Genomic DNA, 19,802 nt, shown 5'->3' on the forward strand with positions numbered 1-19,802 from the left:
AACCGGCCAGTCCCTTCAAGTGATCGTTAACCACAAAAGTGCCTGACAATTTCCAAATCATACCCTCCGTCCAAAAGGAAAAGATAGGGCTTTGTGAGGCCGAAAGGAAGCGGAGGAAAACAAAACAAATGTAGCTCATGCTGAAAGTGAAAAGTGCTTGGACAGATTAGTATTTTCTTTTCTGCAAGGCGCCCTGCCAAACTTTTTTTTTCTTCTTCTTCTTAATAGAGAAGAATTATTTTTCGGTCTGATTTTTCAGTTTCTTGGAAAGTGTGGGTATTTACCATCCCCATGGGCCCCTCATAATTATTGCTGATTGTTTTGTGTTTTTCCCATCCGTCTACATCTCAAATTGCCGACGCCCCCTCCTCACTCTGTCAAAACCCCAACTCCGGGCGACCCTGGGTTTGGAAATGCCGCCGACTCCCGACGACACGTCCCCCTCACGCTTCTTATTTTAGTCGCAAGATTCCCCCACTCCAGTTGCAGCCGGAAATTTTCATTTAACCACCCCCCCACACACACTCGCCTCGCCCCCCACTTGGAGCCGAGAGCTGGGGAGCTGGGAGGCTCCGAGCACAGCGGTCCGGCCGCCTCCTCGCTCCGGAAGGCTTTAATTTGCACACTTGCTGGCCGCTGCGCCGCGAGCCCCCAGCCCGGCCGCCCGGTGGGTCTGGGCAGAGTCGGCCTCCCGGGCCTCCGCCCCCGCCCCCGCCCCCGCTACCTCCCCAGCCTGGGCCCCGAGCTCCGGCCGGAGCCCCACGGCTCCCGTCCACCCCCTGCGAGCCGCGCGGGCGGCGCCCTCCGCCGTCCCTCCGCCCTCCGCCGCTGTGCCCACCCCCTAGCCGAGAGGGAGCTGGTGACTCCTTCCTCCGAGCCGGTTACCTGCTCCGCGCCGCCGCGGACACGTGCGGAGGTCGCCCTGACGCCCGCAGCCCTCTCGGGAGGCCGGACGTGGCCCGGTCGCTCAGGTGAGGATCGGGGCGCTCGGGTGGGTGGGCTGCGGGGTGGGGGGAGGGGGTCCCCGGGGGAAGAGTTGGGCCCTGGGCTAGGGTCGGAAGTGAGGGTGTGGGTGGGGGTGACGGTTGGGGTGGAGGGTATGTCCTCGGAATCCACTTTGATTAACCCTTTGCGGACCAAGGCGGGCCAGTGACGGGGTCCTGTTTTGGGGGGAGCGAAAGGAGCCTCTCCTAATCGGGCTGGAAAGGAGGACATCACACACTAGGGACACCCAACACTGAAATCCTGCGCCCGCTCCCACGTAGCCGTGCGCAAAAGCACAAACACTCCTTATGCCGATTTTTAAACGGAATTTAAACTCCACTCGGACGGTCATACAAGAACCCACATTTAGGGTTGGAAAATGCACCGCCTCTGGGGACTCTTGTGCGGGAGAATGTGTTTCTGTGCCCCAGATTGATTTCCCACGAAAGCCCCCTCTCCAGCTCGCCGAGGTGTGGGTGTGGGTGTGGGCTCCACCTTCCCACCACGAGGTGAATGTTAACGCAGGCTTCTCCGCCGGCAACCCCCCGCGGGGGAGTTACGCGCGCGCTGGAGGAGCGCACGCAGGCTGCCAAGTGCCCAGGCGTGGAGCCCCCGCATGGAGTCCAGGCAGGTTTGCTTTAGTTTCCCCGTTTACTTTTAGGAATTTCAAATATCGGGAGTTCAAACGCACACCCCGCAAGGGGAGCAGCCTCCGGCCCCGCAGCCCGCCGCTCGGGGTGCACGTGGGCGCATCTGTGTGTGCGCGCACACGCGGGAGCCGTGGTCCCCGGTGCGGCCTCTGGTCGCTGCGCTGGTGGCGACCCTTGCGGCGCTTGGCAGGCTTGGAGAGAGGCACATGAAGGATTTCATTGAGTGTGAAGACAGAGAGCAGAGACAGAAAGCAGAAGGAGGCGGCTGCAGCCTTTGTAGTCGCGGAGGAATGCGGAAATGTTGAAGCACTATGTCAAACTTTTTGAAATGGGGTCAAGTCACATTCAGCCAGCGTGGGAAAGCAACAACAACAACAAAAAAAAAGTGGAGGGCGGGGGGGGGGGGGGGGGGCGGCGCGGGCAAAGGCACTGTTGCTCCGGTTTCTCTCCGCCGGAGCCGATGGTCTGGGGAGCGAGGAGGGGCCGCTAGGGCGGGCGGTGCGGGGCCGGGCGGGGGCAGCCGGCGCAGTGGGCGCAGTTCCCTGCGGGGGTGGGACGTCCGCGACGCTTCCTTCGCGGCGAAGCCTGGGCTGGAGGGCGGGGATGGGGCTGGGGGGGTGGGGACACGGGCGGGCGGGCGGGCGGGCTGCGCAGCCGGCGGCGGCTCCTCCGCTACCTGTGTGGCCCTCGGCCTGGCTCCGGTCCTCCGGCAGGCTGTGGGGGCTCGTTCCTCGGCTCCCCCAGGACCCGCCCACCCCCTTTAAGCGGAGTTTGAGTGGAGTGCGTGTGAGAGGCTCCATCCTCGCTGCGGTCTCCTCTGCCCGGACGCAGCGGGGGTCGCGCCATTTGTTTCTTTAATTCCTGGAAGAAGGCGAGCTGGCCAGCTGTGCGGGGCAGGTAATTCCTAGGTGGCCCGGGAATTCCGGACACGCGGCCGGCGGAGCGAACCTCCTGCCGAGGCTGCGGTAGCCGCGGGTTGGAGGTCTCTTGGGAACTGAATTGCAAAATGAATGGGGAGGGAAGGTGACCCCCCCCCCCGACACACACACACACACACACCACCCTACACTTTGTTGCGGAGGGCTGGGGGGGGGGAGGGGGAGGGGGACGACTGGCTGCAGAAGGCACCAGGCCTTAAGCCGAAAGGGGAATGGAAACCTCGGCTGCGTACCTCGGAGATGATCCCGGGAGTCGGGCAGAGCCCCGGCCGCGGGAGTGGAGCCCCTTCTCTCTCGCCCCCGGAGGCTCAGCAGTTTCTCCCCCCACCCCACCCCCACCCTTTTTCCTGGGGAAATGGAGTTTCACTCGGGTTGGAGTCGGTTGGAAATTTCAGGGCGGGTTACAGTTGTTACCTTTCTCCTTAAGTTATTCTTTAAAGAGATGAGCTAAAATGTGGCGAACACCCTTTCTCCCACATTTGGAGTCCCGTGGGCGACTCCCTCAACCCAGGACCCCACCGTCCCCCCAGCCCCCGAATAGCGGGAACCCCCACCTCTCCCGGCCCGATGGGTTCCCACCAGGGAGGTCCTCCGCGTTGGCGAAGGAAGAGTGCCATTTCCAACCCAGACTCCTTTACCCGCCCCCCCACCCCAAAAGACCATTTGTGATGCAAGTCGTTTTTAAATGTTTCCTGGTAGAAAAACTGAAAGTAGAAAGAAAGGAAGCAATTTTCGAGCAGATGTCTGACCACCCCTTCTCGCACACTCCCAAGCATCGAGTTACAGGGTCCTGGGAGCCCCCACCCACACTCTACGGCCCCACACGGGTGGACTCCCAGGCCCTCCGCAGCCGCTTGTGCGCGACCCCTGAGCGCCCCACGGCACCCCGGGGGCCCTCTCCCAGCGCGTCCCGGCCGGGGAGGGTGGGGAGGGGAGCCACACAACACAATGATATGGGGATAAATATTAAGCCGTGACATTGACGTGCCCGGCGCCTCCCCTCCCCCGCGCTCCCGGCACACTCTGGGCTCCTCGGCACGCCCCCTCCCGTTCCACTGCGTCCCGCGCGGCGCGGCGCGCTCATCCCCGAGGGGCCCCTGCCACCTCCCCGCGCGAAGCCGGTTCCAGCCCTCCAGGGAAAGAAAAGTAACTTCGCTTTTCTCGGAAGGACCAGGAAGATTAATGGGCCGGGGAGAAGGCAGGAGCGCGCGGAGGGTAGCGACGGGGGCTTTCGTGAAGGCGGAGGAGGGGAGCCTGCAGGAACCCGGAGGAAGGCGCTTGGGCTGTCTGACTGCACTTTTCTTCTCGTCCTCCCATCTCTTCTTTTAGGTGGAATAATTGTGGACTGAGACGCGCTCCGGCAGAGACTATGTAAACGGCTCGGTGTCGGTACAGCGGACTGCGCTTCGGGGAGGGAAGAGGAGGGATCGGCTCGCTTCTTTGCGTCTCGGCAGGCGGGGTTTCGCAGCGGCACCAGTTGTCGCGCCCGCCCGCCCGCGGGGAGGTCGCTCCATCCAGCCCCGCCGGCCGCGAGAGCCCGAGCGCCGGAGCGCGGCAGTCGGCCGGGGTGAGGGAGAGCTAGACCCGGCTCCGGGGCGCAAGGGAGCGGGCCGGGGAGTCCCGGAGCAGGCGAGTGGCGGTCGCAAACCCAGCGGAGCGCGCCCCCAGCTCGCTCCAGCGGTGCGGCGGCGGGCGGCGTCCAGGCGGCATGGAGAAGGACGGGCTGAGCCGCGCGGACCAGCAGTACGAGTGCGTGGCGGAGATCGGGGAGGGCGCCTATGGGAAGGTGTTCAAGGCCCGGGACCTGAAGAACGGAGGCCGTTTCGTGGCGCTGAAGCGCGTGCGGGTGCAGACGGGCGAAGAGGGCATGCCGCTCTCCACCATCCGCGAGGTGGCGGTGCTGAGGCACCTGGAGACCTTCGAGCACCCCAACGTGGTCAGGTGAGCCGGGGGAACGGTGCCCGCGCCGTCGGGGGCCTCGCGCCCGGAAAGTGCTGGGCCTGGAGGATCCAAAAGTGCCCGGGAGGAGGGGGGGGGGGGGCTGGGGCACGGCGCGACCCGTTGACCTTACAGAGAGAATAAGTTTTGTTGACGGAGCCGCGAGCCACAGAGCCTGTGACCTTGCCAGACAGCGAGCAGAAAGACAAATCAGAAAATGGGACCTATGCAGGCTTCCCTCCCTGCCGGTCCTGAAAGCGGTCTGGGAAGTTGGGTGCCCTTTAGGCACAGAACAAGCCAACTTGAGACACGCCCCCCTCACCCCCCGCCCCCCGCCCCCAATAGTTCCCTGGCCATGGGGGAAATTTTGAGAGACTGAGTATAAGTGAGAGAGGTAGCAGGACGCAGCGATAATTTGAAGGAAGAGAACTTGACTGGTATAAATAAGGTTAAAAAAAAATGCAGAAACAATACTTTTGCCAATCACACCCAGGGTTTTCTCTTTATTAAAGAGATAACGGTAAGTAGTATACCTGATGGTCTAAGGACTAAAGTGCTGATGCCCATTTTCCAACAGTGTTCTTTTAAATATTCTAAAAATATTGCCTGATGTCTCTGGGCCCACATAGTCTTTGGATTACTTCTTCAGCGGGGTAGATATGAGTCCCAAGATATGGAACCTTAGATTCTAAATTCTAAATTCTGCCTTTGCCTTTTCTGGAGGGTTATGCAGTGGGCAGGGAGACAAAAGTTCTTGATGTCACTCCTGTGTGGAAACCAGTAGTAAAAGTGTGTGTGTGTGTGTGTGTGTGTGTGTGCGCGCGCGCCTTCGGATAATGGTGTGTTCTTAATGATCCTGGAATTTCCTCACTGTGTGGTTGACACTATGTGGTGTGTTCTCTCTTTGTTTTCTAAACAGATGAATAGTTTGAAGTCAGAAAGGAATGCACAGAACCGTCTACAAATTAGGGTGTGCTTTTTACCTTCCCTCAACTCTTGAGATAATGTGTTGGAAAAAGGCCTTGGGGTCTTCTTCCTGACTTCTCATCCATCTAGGGATTCTGTTCAACCAATATGTGCCTACTGTGTGCACTGTGGATGAAAATATGTAAATAAGGACAGCTAAATATTTTTGTAACAAGTCAAACAATTTAACATGAGTCATCAAAGTGGAGAGACCCAAGACTGACCTTTGAAATACCAAGCTCTCTGCAGACTCAGGGAGCCCAAGTGTCTACAGGCTCATCCTGGGAGGTTTTAACTTGTCTCCTCTTATTCCAGGCTGGTGATTTGTGTGGCACTTTGTTCCTGACACAGTTAGACTCAGGCCAGAAGGCAGCGAAGAATCATAAATACATAAATAAGGTAGTAAATGGCTGTAAAGATAAGGACCCCATTATACCTCCACTTTAACCAGTAAAGCAGAGAGGGACAAAAGATAATGAGATTGGGAGAATTGTGTTTTAGGAAGATGGGATCACATATAAAAGCAGTAGGTTGCCTTTTGTGTGTGTGTTCTCTTTCTTGTAAAACCACAAAAACCCTTTTGGGGGGGAGTCTTTTTTATCATGGAGGGGAAAACGAGGGTGCATTTTGTCCCCTGTAACTTAGTTATCTTCCTAGAGGAATCACCTGGGTGTTTCCCAAAGGATGAATTCCACCACTAGAACTTTAGGACTAGAATTTGTGTTTTATTTTGTTTTTTCCTCTGGAGAGTGTCCAGCCAAGGACGATCATCACACGTGTGTCAATAAGATGCTGTCCTTCCGACGTAGAGGTGTTACCGGGCACCCCTGTGCAACCCTGTTTTGTACAAAGCACAGGCTAGTCTTGTAACGGAGGGAGGTTGTTTTGGCCGTTGTCCTAGTTGATTTGGGCAGCTCTGTATTCTCCTGACGTAGCCTCCTGAGCTTGGTGTGGCCTCGGAGATTGGTAACTGTCCCATGACTTAGATGCTGTACGGAGCACTTTCAGGAAGCTGTACTTGGGCATTGAAGACAGGAGTCGTTTTCTGACATTATCCGTACATGTCAGGTTTCTTCCTATAAGCCGTAAGGAGAAACTGAGACAGTGTCTGTGAGAGCACTTTGTCCATTTAAAAGTGTTTCCGATGTCCACGTATTATTTGTGTGCAGGCGGATTCGTGGGCCCTTGCCTCAGAGCCGGTTCCCAGTAAGGAACCTGACTTGTACTCTAGGACAAATCATACTTAAACCCAGTCATTATCAGCTCTGAAACCAAGAAGCTACTTGAATATAATGAGCCTGTAGTTTGTCAGAAACGCCCATCAGTCATATGCCATGAAGTTCCGTGGCACTTGAGAAAATTATTGATGATGTCATCCTCACAAGCTGCAGATCTACATTCCAGTTGGTTTCCTTCCCGTTTCTTCGCTTCCGCCTCTGCCTTGGGGCAATTATTGGCCCCCATGACTTGGGTGGCTAGGCTAGGTTTCTGGACTTCAGAGGTTGCTGATATTTGCAGGGTCAGGAAATCGAGGACAGGTGACAATAATTCTTTTCCTTCCAAGGTAGAGTTGTCAAAGTTGAGCTCCCAAACCAGTGATTTATTGTTTGCCCCACAGGATTATTGCTGGTTCTTTAAAGGTTTCTTAAAAGGGCAGATGCCTTTATAAGTGCCTTCAAGTCATAAGTAATTTACCGTAATTATAGGCCCTTCCCACAGATAGTTAAGCCTCTAAGCTTGAAGGAGCATAATAAACATATTAGCTTTTTTTTCCCAAAAGTTTAAGGTTTAATTTTGATGGATTTGCCAGAAAAGCTGACTTGTTATTGTTGGCACTGGCACTGCCTACATGTGTGGGGATGATGACTTGAAATTCTTACGTACCTGCACGTGATGTAGCCAAGGCTTGATCAGTCTGGGATGTAAAGTTACTCTTACTTTATGGTTGGTAATCCCAAATCCTAGAGCCTTTGCCACAATCAGACTTCCGTATAAACCTATATTGGAGCTTTGCACTCTACAAATGAATTCTGTTGACATTCTGAACTAAATATATACAAGCAGGTAGGATGATATGGTTTATCAGCAATCTATTCATTCACCAAATATTTATTGAGGGCCTACCATGAGCAAGACGCTGCTAGAAGCTGGGGATACAGCAGCAAACAAGTCAGAAAAAGTCTACACTTCTAGAACTTACCTTGTAACGGGATGAGAAGTTCTTTTTCTTTTTAAAAATCGACTTATCTTTATTTCCATTGGCTTGCTTTACTATAGTTAACCTAACCAATGTTATAGAGCAACTAATTTTTTGTGATAATTTGGTTACCAGGAGTTTGCTGATTGAATAGGTAAGATAACCAAAACACTAACCAAATCAGAATCAAATGCGTTTTGAAGATTAAATTTCATCTTAGAGACATACAAATCGATCTATATAAGAAGACATTGTCATGTAAACACTGTAGATGATGAACATTTGAGCTCTGTTTATTCAACGAAGATTTAGGAAGAACCTACTGTTTAAAAACCATGGGCTCAGTGCTGGGAAATATACTTGAGTAAATCGCTCCTCTCCTCCAGTAATTCCCCGTGGTTGAAGGAATAAGAGGATCACCATAACCCTGATACGTGATAGTATTGTGTCAGTACAGAGACCCAGTGTTGTCCTTAGGGATCCAAGTTGTTAGTGTAGCAGTAAAAGTAATTAAAATGGAAGTACTGGTTCCAGAAACTAAAACTCATGGCATTTCAGTGAATAAACTTGTGGCATCTAAATATGTTCAGTTATTTTTGTCAGCATATTTAATCAATGCTTTAAATAAAAAGCCAACAGAGGAAATTCTCTTGCACGTGGGTCTCTGACTCTCTCATGTATATGGGGTTCCCATACATTATATATGTATTAATTTTGGTTATTTTCTCTTGTTAAAAATAAATAAATAAGTAAGTAAGTAATAAAGCCAACAGAAAAATCCATGCAGCTCAATAATTATTATTCAAGGAGAGTTTCCCAACTTTCTCACTTTTTAAAAAATTCTTTATTGTTTAAAGTATTACATGAGTCTTCTTTTTTCCCCCATTGACCTCTCCCCCGGCACCCCCTCCCCCAAGCACAAGCCCTTACCCCCCCTTACTGTGTGTGTCCATTGGTTTTGCTCAGGTGCAAACAAGTCCTTTGGTTGATCTCTTACCCCCCTCCCTCCCCCCCCCTCCCGCCTTTCCTCATAGGTTGTACAGTCTGTTCCATGCTTCTATGTCTCTGGTTCTATTTTTGTTCATCAGTTTATGTTGTTCATTATATTCCACAAATGAATGAGATCATGTGATACTTATCTTTCTCTGACTGGCTTATTTCACTTAGCATAATGCTCTCTAGTTCCATCCATGCTATTGCAAATGGTAAGAATTCCTTCTTTTTTACAGCAGTTCATACCAACTTTCTCTTTTTAAAGATCTCAGTAATATCATTTAAAAAAGAATTAAAAATGTGATATTTTCAAGGAAGACCTAGTCATTAAAAGGGTCGAAGACATATGGCATATTATTTGATGCAGCATAAAGCTGAGTCGTCTGGGAGTTCTGAATAAAAGTGTTATTTTGTGGGTGAAAAGTACATTTATTAGAGCTTGTTTCAGTGAAAGGAAAAGCAGGCGTTTAAGTCTCTTTTTAAGTTTCAGTATGTTAAAAGTATGTTGGTCTCTCATTCTCTAGGAGTTCCTTGAAAAGTATCCAATTTATCAAGGTTCTTTAGTAAATAAACATTTTCACAATGATATTCTGCCCATTCTTCATTCCTGCAGAAAAACTTGGTAATGCTGAATCGTTGACATTGCACTTGTATGATTTTTATGTAACTATTATCACCATGGCATTATTAGAATTTCTCTATCAAGAAGAAAATGGTATACAAGATGGAAACTTGTATAAACTTGAATGTCTAGTGGTGTATTTTCCTATTTTTAAGACATGGTAAGTGGAATATCTATGAAAACAGACTCCTTATTAAAAGTGAATTATCTTTAAAAAACAATATGCCTCGTCCAGGTGACCTGGAAGTTATACTTGCAACCCTACTTTCCGTCTCCCACAATACCTTTTTCCAACTTGGGCCAGGCATAATGGCTCCCGCAAAGAAGGGTGGTGAGAAGGAGGAGGCCCATTCTGCCATCAACGAGGTAGTGACCAGAGACTACACCATCAGCATTCACGGGCACATCCATGGAGTGGGTTTCAAGAAGCGTGCCCCTCTGGCACGCATGGAGATCCAGAAATTTGCCCTGAAGGAGACGGGAACTCCAGATGTAGGCATTGACACCATGCTGAACAAAGCTGTCTAGGCCAAAGGAATAAGGAATGTCCCCTACCACATCTGGGTGTGGTTGTCCAGAAAACATAATGAGGGTGAAGATTCACCAGACAAGCTCTATAGGTTGGTCACCTTTGTACCTGCCCCCACTTTCAAAAATCTGCAGACAGTTACTGTGAATCAGAACTAATTGCTGATTTGCCGAATAAAGTTATAAAACTGCAAAAACACAAAACGAAATCAACAATATGCCTCGCGATTAATGATCCCCTAGGAATGTTTTCTTAAGAATGAGACATTCAGTGCTTGTACTGTGTCATTGTAAACGCAAGGATATTAAGGTTGCAAGACATTCTGGAAGTCTTTCAGCCCTTCTATGTCATCAAGACACTAAGGCCCAGAGGTCAAGCAACTTCTCTATCATGCCATGAAGTAGTTGACTTGTACTAAAAGCTGAATAGCACTTAAAAAAAATAATCTCTTTAATTGTGTGTGATGGGAGAAGTTAAGTGAGTACATTTCTAGTTTGGAAAAAATGAACTGTATGAAGACAAAGGTGACGGTTTGCCAGGAATAAATGACATACCAATTCAGGAAATTCCTGAATTCTGCAGTATGCCCTATTGAAGTAGATCTGGAAAAAGTATGATGATTATCCATTGAATTCTGCTCTTAAAGAGGTTGGGTAGGCCAGGTAACTCACTGATTAGAGTGTCATCCCCAAATGCCAAGGTTGCAGGTTTGATACCTGGTCAGGGCACAGAGGAGAATTAATGAATGCATAAATAAGTGGAACAACAAATCAATGTTTCTCTCTCTCCCAAATCAATAAATATTTTTAAAATAATTTGGTCATAACTATGATAATTTAAATAGCTATAGTTAAATGCTAATACAAGTAAATAATGTAGTTAAATGTTAAGTAATATTGAGTTCATTTTAGACAAAGAACAATAGGAAAAATCTAAGTGCTTGGTATTTGTCTGACAAGTGAACTATGCATAATGTGGCTCTGGCATCTACTACTCATTTAATGAAATAAACACCATAATACTTGAAAATTAGGAAGCAAAGCAACCTCCAGACATATAAACAAATATGTTAACCCATGCTTCTGGAACTAATTGCACCGTTATTGCTATTCTCATGACATTCAGATGAGCGTTTCTGTCGTCTTAGGAAGAAAGTTAGTCAAGAGCTTTCTGGTGTGGTCAATCATAGCAGAGATGAAATCTGGGTGCAGGAGGCTTGGTGTTAGGGAGAAGGTAGTGTGTGTCGTGTTGGGCTTTGTCGAAGGGCCAGGAGGCAGCACTGAACATGGGCGCTGGTGGTTGGTAAGAAGCATGCCTACATAAAGGTCACCATTTGAGTAATGATCTATAGATGGTAAGTCTGCTGGGGCAGGCAGGTCAGCAGTCAGAGGGAGGCGTTTTATAAGACTCACTGGGCAGTTGTTTTGAATATCACCAGTTGGCTGTCATAGCTGATTTTGTTTTACCAGCTGCACATGTAGCTGCTCTCCACTGAGAGGTGACGTAAAGCCACCTTAAGGCATGTGACAGGAATCTGTGTGAGTGTACAGGAGTAACTGGAAGTCCATTTGGGATAGGATAATTACTAAACATTTAGAAGTTTACCTAAATTTGGGCAACTACTGGCTTCATCATCTATGTAGCCATTTTAATTATTGATTCTTATTATCTGGCCTTCCTAAAGGATTTTAGTTCAAAAGAATTAGAATCACAGTCTAAGAATTTTGGAATTGGAAGGGGTCTTAGATTTAACTTAGCCCAATCCCCTTTGGTCTAGGAATTGTTTTGTAAATGCATAAAAGAATTGTCTTATTTTTAGTCAGCTGTTTTATTCCACAGTTATGTACATTATAGCTACAAATTGAGGAGAGCTAAGGTTCAAGTAACAGGTTTATATCCAATGTCAACAGGATAGGATGACTAATGTTCATTACATATCTGAAAACACTCCCTTGGGATGTAAAAGTATTTTCAGTTTAATGATTTTATGTTTCCCCTGATGTGAGGACAAGGACTGTATCTGTTATAGTCATGAATAATACAGTGCCCATAACTATTAGCTGCCCATTATATGTTTCCTGAATGAACGAAGTAAAATAAGTTAAATTATAAACCTTCCAGTGAGAACTTTTCATCTTTCTGGAGTTGCCTACAGCATTAGCAAGTATCTCAGGCTAAACACTGAGAGGGTGATCAGTGGGTATTAACTGTAATGCATCTGCACACCAAGACTATTTAGAAAGAGCCTTCAAATACTAATTGATGTTTAAACTTTTCCTGTGACTCCATTTTTTTGTCTTTAATACTGGCTTCTGCTATGATAGGATTTTCTTGTTTTCATTGTGTGGTTTCCTACTTGTATCTTACAGGCAGTCTACTCTATTTCCCCTGAATGTGCTCCTTGCCATCCACGTCTGTGACTTTTTTTCTTTAATTCTTTATTGTCTAAAGTATTACATATGTCTCCTTTTTCCCCCATTGACCTCTCCCCAGCCACTCCCACCCCCCAGCACATGCCCTCACTGTCTGTGTCCATTGGTTATGCTTATATGCATGCATACAAGTCCTTTTTGATCTCTTACCCCACCCCCTTTCCCCTGCCTTCCCTCTGAAGTTTGATGGTCTGTCTGTTCGATGCTTCTATGTCTCTGGATCTATTTTTGTTCATCAGTTTACGTTGTTCATTATATTCCAAGAATGAGTGAGATCAACTGATACTTATCTTTCTCTGACTGGCTTATTTCACTTAGCGTAATGCTCTCCAGGTCTATCCATGCTGTTGCGAATGGTAAGAATTCCTTCTTTTTTACAGCAGCGTAGTATTCCATTGTGTAGTTGTAACACAGCTTTTTAATCCACTCATCTGCTGATGGGCACTTGACTGTTTCCAGATCTTAGCTATTGTAAATTGTGCTGCTATGAACATAGGGGTGCATATATTCTTTCTGATTGGTGTTTCTGGTTTCTTGGGATATAGTCCTAGAAGTGGGGTCACTGGGTCAAATGGGAGTTCCATTTTTAACTTTTCCTGTGACTCCATTTTTTTGTCTTAACTGGCAAAATCCTATCCTAGCAGAAGCCAGTTCTCCACAGTGGCTGCACCAGTCTGCATTCCCATCAGCAGTGCAGGAGGGTTCCCTTTTCGCCAGCACTTGTCGTTTGTAGATTTGTTGATGATAGCCATTCTGACAGGTGTGAGACAGTATCTCATTGTCGTTTTGATTTGCATCTCTCGGATGATTAGTGACTATGAGCATGTTTTCATGTGTCTCTTGGCCTTCTGTATGTCCACTTTTGAGAAGTGTCTATTTAGGGTCTTTGCTCATGTTTTTATTGGATTGTTTATCTTCCTTTCTTTATGTTGTATGAGTTCCCTATAAATTTTGGAGATTAAACCTTTATCAGATATAACATTGGCAATCTTGCACTTAATTCCATATACTGTAAAGACGACATTAACATTAGGAAACATGCACACATTCAGTAAAAGGTGAAAATGATTTGAACATTTTTAAATATAAGAATGTAAGGAATACATTTTAATCAGTGGCTTGAATTCTTTTATTTTATTTTTCTCCACTAATTTTAATATCGTTGGCTTTCTATACTGGAAAAACTCTTAGGAGGAGCAGAATTAAGTAAAACTTTCCTAATAATTTCTAAAAGAATGTCAAGATACTAAATTCCACTAAACTTTGTCTTCTACGTCTTTTCATAATTTGTGTACAGATAATTTGAATTCCATCTTGACAAACTGGTAGATTTAGTTCAGAAGTATTCTTCCAGCCTGAACTAATTCTAGTCTCAAGACATATGCGGTAGGTGTGTGTGTGTATGTGTGTGTACATGTATGTATGTGCACGCAGTGCACACTTAGAACAGTTGAATGCAGGATCCCTAAAAGAAAGGACTACTTTCTTGTGTTTAAAAATTTTTTTAATTTTTCAATTATAGTTGACATACAATATTATAGTAGTTTCAGGTGTACAACATAGTGATTAGACATTTATATAGCTTACGAATGATCACTCTGATAAGAAGTACCCATTTGACACCATACATAGTTATTACAACCCATCTGACACCATATGTAGTAATTATAATATTATTGACTATATTCCCTATGCTATACTTTACATCTCCCTGACTGTTTTCATAACTGGCAATTTGCACATCCTAATCCCTTCCTTTTTTTCACACCCCCCTTCCCCCCCCGCCCCACCCCCGCCCCAGCCAATCTCAATCTCCCTCTTGTTTGGCAACCATCAAAGTGTTCTTTGTGTCTATGATTTCTGTTTCTGTTTTGTTTATTTTATTTTTTTTGATTCTACACATAAGTGAAATTATGTGGTATTTGTCTTTCTGTGTCTGACACTTCTCTTAGCATAATGCCCTCCCGGTCCATTGATGTTGTTGCAGATGGCAAGATTTCATTCTTTTTTATAACTGAGGTATATTCCCTTGTACATATGTACCACTTCTTCTTTATCCATTCATCTATTGATGGACACTTAGGTTGCTGCCATATCTTGGCTATTGTAAATAATGTTGCAATGAACATAAGGATACATATGTCTTTTTGAATTAATGTTTTGGGTTTCTTCGGATAAATACCCAGAAGTGGAATGGCTGGGTTCTTCCTTTTCTCTTGTTACAGTATTTGTTTTAAAGTCTATTTTGTCTGATAAAACTATTGCTACCCTAGCTTTTTCCCCCCATTTGCATGAAATACCTTTTTCCATCCCTTTACTTTCAGTCTGTGTGTGTCTTTCGGCCTGAAGTGGGTCTCTTGTAGACATATATATGTGGATCTTGTTTTCTTATTCATTTGGCCACCCTGGATCTTTTGATTGGAGCCTTTAATTGATATACATTTAAAGTAATTATTGATAGGTATGTAGTTATTGCCATTTTTTTTTCAAGAAGTACCTTTAACATATCTTACAATACTGATTTGGTAGTGAATTCCTTCAGCTTATGCTTGTATGGGAGTTTTCTTGTTTCTTGTCCCAAAGCACTCAGCATGGTGGCTGGCAGCTTGTAGCTCACAATAAATATTTGTGAATGACTGACTGAATGAATGAGTATGTGCCATCTAGGAATGCAGAATTGATTTATTTTTTATTTTTTGGTCAGAATTGAGTAACAATGTTTGAAAGCACATTTAAGATCTATAATATTCAATAAGTATTTATTGATTATCTGCTTTACTGAACGTTTTATTAAAGGTAACTGACAGTGATCACAGAAAGTACCTACATCTTGAAATGTTTACCCAAAAAATGGTATCAGGTCTAGAGTTTATTTCAAATGAGGTATAGATGACACAAGCTGATCATTGCTGCAGCTATGGAAGTTCCTTGTGTATGTTTGTAAAGGAGTCAGAATACTTTGATTCTATCCTCATTCTTCCATCTATTAACTGAGTGATCTAGATAAATTCCCTTTATGTCTCTTAACTGTGGTTTCCCCATAATAGGGATTACTGCTCCTCTTTCGACCTTAGAGCATTACAGTGATCAAATAAAATTATGTCTATAAGGATCAACTACTATGCAAATATAAGGTATTATTAACAATAGGAATTCCTCTCCTCACGTAGTTTATAATTTTGTGGAGGAAACTGACATGTATACAGATATCTGGATTGCTGATTAGAAGTACTCCTCCCCTACACAGTGTTAAAGTATGAATGGAGCTAGGTGTTTCTGAAAAGATGTGTATTGGATTTATATTAATAATAGTCAAACACAGTCTTTAATCTTGGTAGTTGGTGTCCGCTTTACCCAATCTGTATGCTCTTCATTAACAGATTTACTGTAGGAGGGTCTGAGGACACAGTGCCCCTGAGAGCATTGTCAGGATGGGTGGGAGCTTGAGGATTTCTTTTGTATTTCACTATGGAGATTAACTCAGAGAGGAGTTGAATTCCTCACTTGTTCTTTCTCCTCTTTTTTAAATTTCAAAATCTCAGAATTACTCCTTTTTATGCCACACATTGGAATTTCTGCTTATTAATTTTCTGAGGCTCTTCTTATGGCATAACTGCCATGTGACTTGAAATGTTATTCCATGTCCTCGGTATTGAAGTCACCAAGAATTTCTCTCCACAAAAAGGAAACCGTTTTCTTTCAGGGGCACTAATAGGTAATGAAATACAGTAGTTCCCCCCCCCCCCCCTTATCCACAGTTTTGTCTTTAGTGGTTTCAGTTACCAGCGGTCAACTTGGCCACCATCTGAAAATACAGAATGGAGAATTCCAAGAATAAGCAACCCGTAGCTTTTAAATCCTGCGCAGTTCTGGGTCGCGTGATGAAATCTCGCGTCCTCCAACCAGGGATGTGAATCGTCCCTTTGCCCAGTGTCTCCAGCTCCCCAGCCTTTGGTCACCTAGCAGCTGTCTTGGTTATCAGGTAGACTGTCCCGGTATCGCAGTGCTTGTGTTCAGGTCATCCTTATTTTACTTACTAACGGCCCCAAAGCACAAGAGTAGTGATGCCGACAGTTCAGATATGCCAAAGAGAAGCCATAAAATGTTTCCTTTAAGTGAAAAAGTGAACATTCTCAAATTAATACAAGAAAAAAAATTGTATGCTGAGGCTGCTACATCATTCACTTCACTTCATCTCATCATGTAGGCATTTTGTCATCTCACATCATCACAAGAGGAAGAGGGGTGGATATAGTACAATAAGATATTTTGAGATAGAGAGAGGCCACATTCACATAATTTTTATTTAGTGTATTATAATAATTGTTCTGTTTAATATTTTTATTAATCTCTTGCTGTGCCTAATTTGTAAGTTAAACTTTAGCATAGGGATGAATATATAACAAAAATATAGTATATATAGGGTTCGATACTATCCACGGTGTCAGACATCCATTGGGGGTCTTGGAATATATCCCCTATGGGTAAGGGTGGAGGGAGGACTACTGCATCTTTTTTCTTTGCTGCTTTTTATTGCTGAGCAATGTCATAATTTCTTTCAGGTATTCCTAATGGTTAGTAGGAAACATGAACTTGGCCGAAAATGCTTTCTTTTTAGAAGATATAAAGCATAAAGTTGGGTTAACAGTTAACACTTATTCTGCAACAGAACAGGATAAACAACCAACATCTTTGCATTTCAAGGGCAGACTTTCAAATTTAGGTTATTGGTTCTGACCAATACATTCTAAAACTCATTAGTGGAATCCAAGAAACCGAATGGTAAGTTGGGAAATTTAGATGATGTCGTCTGCATTCCAACCCTGTAGAATCACTTAAAGAAGTTATTAAATAGCCTTGGGTTAAAATGGTACGTTTTCTTGTTGTGCCATTAGAAACCAAGAGACAGATTGAGAGATTGGGCTAGAACAGCCTCCCAGAGCTAATCATGAATGAAGTGTATTAAAATATGGAAGTCTTCTTAAAGAACAGGTAAAGAATCCCTTCTTTGAAATAACACATTTTTTTACACATTAAGACACAAAAGAAAAGTTTTGATATCCTGCTAGTCATTACAAATTATTTTAAGTTCATGAGATTTAATCAGTGGTTATTTAGCTAACTACTAATCATTAGTCTAGAACTTGGCATTGGCAATACCAGCTGGGTTCTCAACTACACCAGTTAGTTTTTGGAAAGAGAAAAAAGGCTGTGCCCTGGCTGGTTTGGCTCAGTGGATACAGCCTGGGGACTGAAGGGTCCTGGGTTCAGTCTGGTCAGAGACACATGCCTGGAAAGGGGCCTGCAGGAGGCAGCCGATCGATGATTCTCTCTCATCATTGTTTCTATCTCTCTCTCCCTCTCCCTTCCTCTCTGAAATCAATAATAACATATTTAAAAAGAAAAAGGCTATTTCAGAGGCATTACTCTCTGCTCCTTAAAAGTTGGCGGTTGCAGAGAGATGGCATTGATCTCAAAGAGAGCTATGTAAGGGCATGGCTGTCTCACTGGTACCAGTTCCTAATCCTAGAGAAACAGGACTTTTGAGATGAGTCCAGAGTAGCATCTTCGTTTATGAAAAATGAGTTTTTCCCCCGCTTTAGTTGATGAAATAAAATCAAGAAATAATCCCATCATTAGGCACATAGAGAATGGTCTAGAGATGTATTTTGTGGCATGAAGGGACCACATACTCATTAAAAGGAGAGAAGACGGTGGCAGAAGATGAGCTAAGTTGAGATAGAGGTGAGAAATGCAACTTGGTGAAGATGAAACATGGCTTCAGAATCTGGGATCGCTCTGGACTGGGTGGGGCAAAAGTAGGTTTACAGTTGTGAGTACACAAAACAGTTTATTCTTGTTGCGGCCGCCACACCTGCACCCACGCCGCTCCCACCCGCCCCGCCCCGCCCCGCCCCGGCTTTCCCTCTGGCAGCCATCTTGCTTTCCGCTTTTCCTCCGTCTTCCTTCTAAGTTGTCTTCAGTCTTCACTCCTCCCTCCCTCAGCGTATGCAAATTAACCGCCATCTTTGTTGGGTAATTTGCATACTCTCCCTGATTGGCGGCTGGGCATGGCTTTGGATGGTGGGCGTGGCTTGGGCATAGCAAAGGTGCAGTCAATTTGCATATTACTATTTTATTAGGTAGGCTTTTTTTCCATGTGAACAACTGGAAACCTACTTTTGCTGCACCCTGTATATCTGAAATTTCTTACACTTCAAAATCTAAGAGCTAGTGATATGAAAATGCTGGCATATTTAGAAAGTCCTCGGTGCCATTCTTTTAGTTCCGTAGTAATAAAATGGTAAGGTTGTCTGATTTCTTATTCTTGAGAACTTTACAGTAACACATCTTTACATTGTCCATTTTGCCTACCACACCAATATTTGTTGAAGTAATGCATGAATTAATATAGCATGTAGGCTACCCATTAGAATATAGGCTCCATGAGGGAATTTTTGTTTTGTTCAATGCTTTAATCCTTAAAATCTAGAACAGTGCCTGATGTACAGTTCAATAAATATCTGTTGAGTGACTGAGAGAATAGTTAAACTATAACTAAAGATTACTCTATTACAGTAATTTTCTTGACAGTAAAATGTTATTTTTTATTCACTCCTTGCTATTATTCCATTTAAAACTCTTTAGAAGGCTATGTAGGTCTCTACTATAATAGTAAATTGGATTCTGAAATTGGATTTAGGAGCTATTTAATAATTTAATGATTAGTGAGTAGATTGGACACTAAGATATATCCTTTCTAAGCTAATTCATCCACTGATGTTTCATTAAATTCTGACTATAATTTTAAACAAACAATATTAAGTGATATTTTAGATGGTCATATCATTTGTGGCAGAATTGATTTAGATATCTTGGTGGTAATTTTAAGATGGCTTCAAATTCTCTGGGTGGTGAAATTCTATAAGGAAGATTGACTAACATACATTTCCTAAAGCAGCAATTTTCAACCTTTTTTTTTTTTTTTATCATGGCACACATAAACTAATTACTAAAATTCAGTGGCACATCAAAAAAAAAAAGTATTATATTTTTTGCTGATCTGACCAAAAAAAACCCCACAGGTATAATTTTGATTCATACACACCAGACAGCTGTTGTGTTGGCTGTTGTCATTTTTTATTTGACAACCTGAGGGAAAAGAGGTCAATGCCTCAGATTAAATAGTCAGGTATTGCATGTTTAAAAAATTATTGCGGCACACTGGTTGAAAATAACTGTCCCCAAGAATTTGACACAAGGTGTAAAGCCCTGTATAAACAGCTACATTTGTCCTTATAAGTCATGAGGCCCACGTGGCCAGTCCCATCTTGAACCTTGCCCCAGGACTACTATTTGGTGCTACCATTCCAACCACCTTCATTCTCTGCTTAGATTGGTTGATTGTAATCTTCCAAGGGGTCTGATATTACTTAGTCATGACCGGTTATAAAGAACAATATTATTAAAGAAGGAAGGAAAGGAAGAAAAGGAAAAGAAGGGAGGAATAGAATAGAACAGAACAGAATGAAAATGTGTGGTGTTCCCAGCCA

The 19,802-nt window shown here is 44.8% G+C and overlaps 1 protein-coding gene and 1 pseudogene across 5 annotated transcripts in view; both read left to right on the forward strand.

Annotated features, from left to right (window-relative positions):
• The first annotated feature begins 755 nt into the window (after positions 1–755).
• Positions 756–19,802, forward strand: part of CDK6 (cyclin dependent kinase 6) — a 211,513-nt gene continuing 192,466 nt past the window's right edge. The window contains exons 1-2 of one of the 5 annotated variants that reach the window (XM_008149113.3): positions 756–971; positions 3,902–4,513. In XM_008149113.3, the coding sequence (XP_008147335.2) occupies positions 4,281–4,513 (233 nt within the window). In that variant the 5' untranslated portion in view covers positions 756–971; positions 3,902–4,280. The other 4 variants (XM_054726288.1, XM_054726284.1, XM_054726287.1 and 1 more) reach the window with 4 other exon arrangements.
• On the forward strand, positions 8,730–10,561 carry LOC103292840 (60S ribosomal protein L31-like; annotated as a pseudogene).

Source organism: Eptesicus fuscus, chromosome 14 (genome assembly GCF_027574615.1).
Source record: "Eptesicus fuscus isolate TK198812 chromosome 14, DD_ASM_mEF_20220401, whole genome shotgun sequence".
Lineage (NCBI taxonomy): Eukaryota > Metazoa > Chordata > Mammalia > Chiroptera > Vespertilionidae > Eptesicus > Eptesicus fuscus.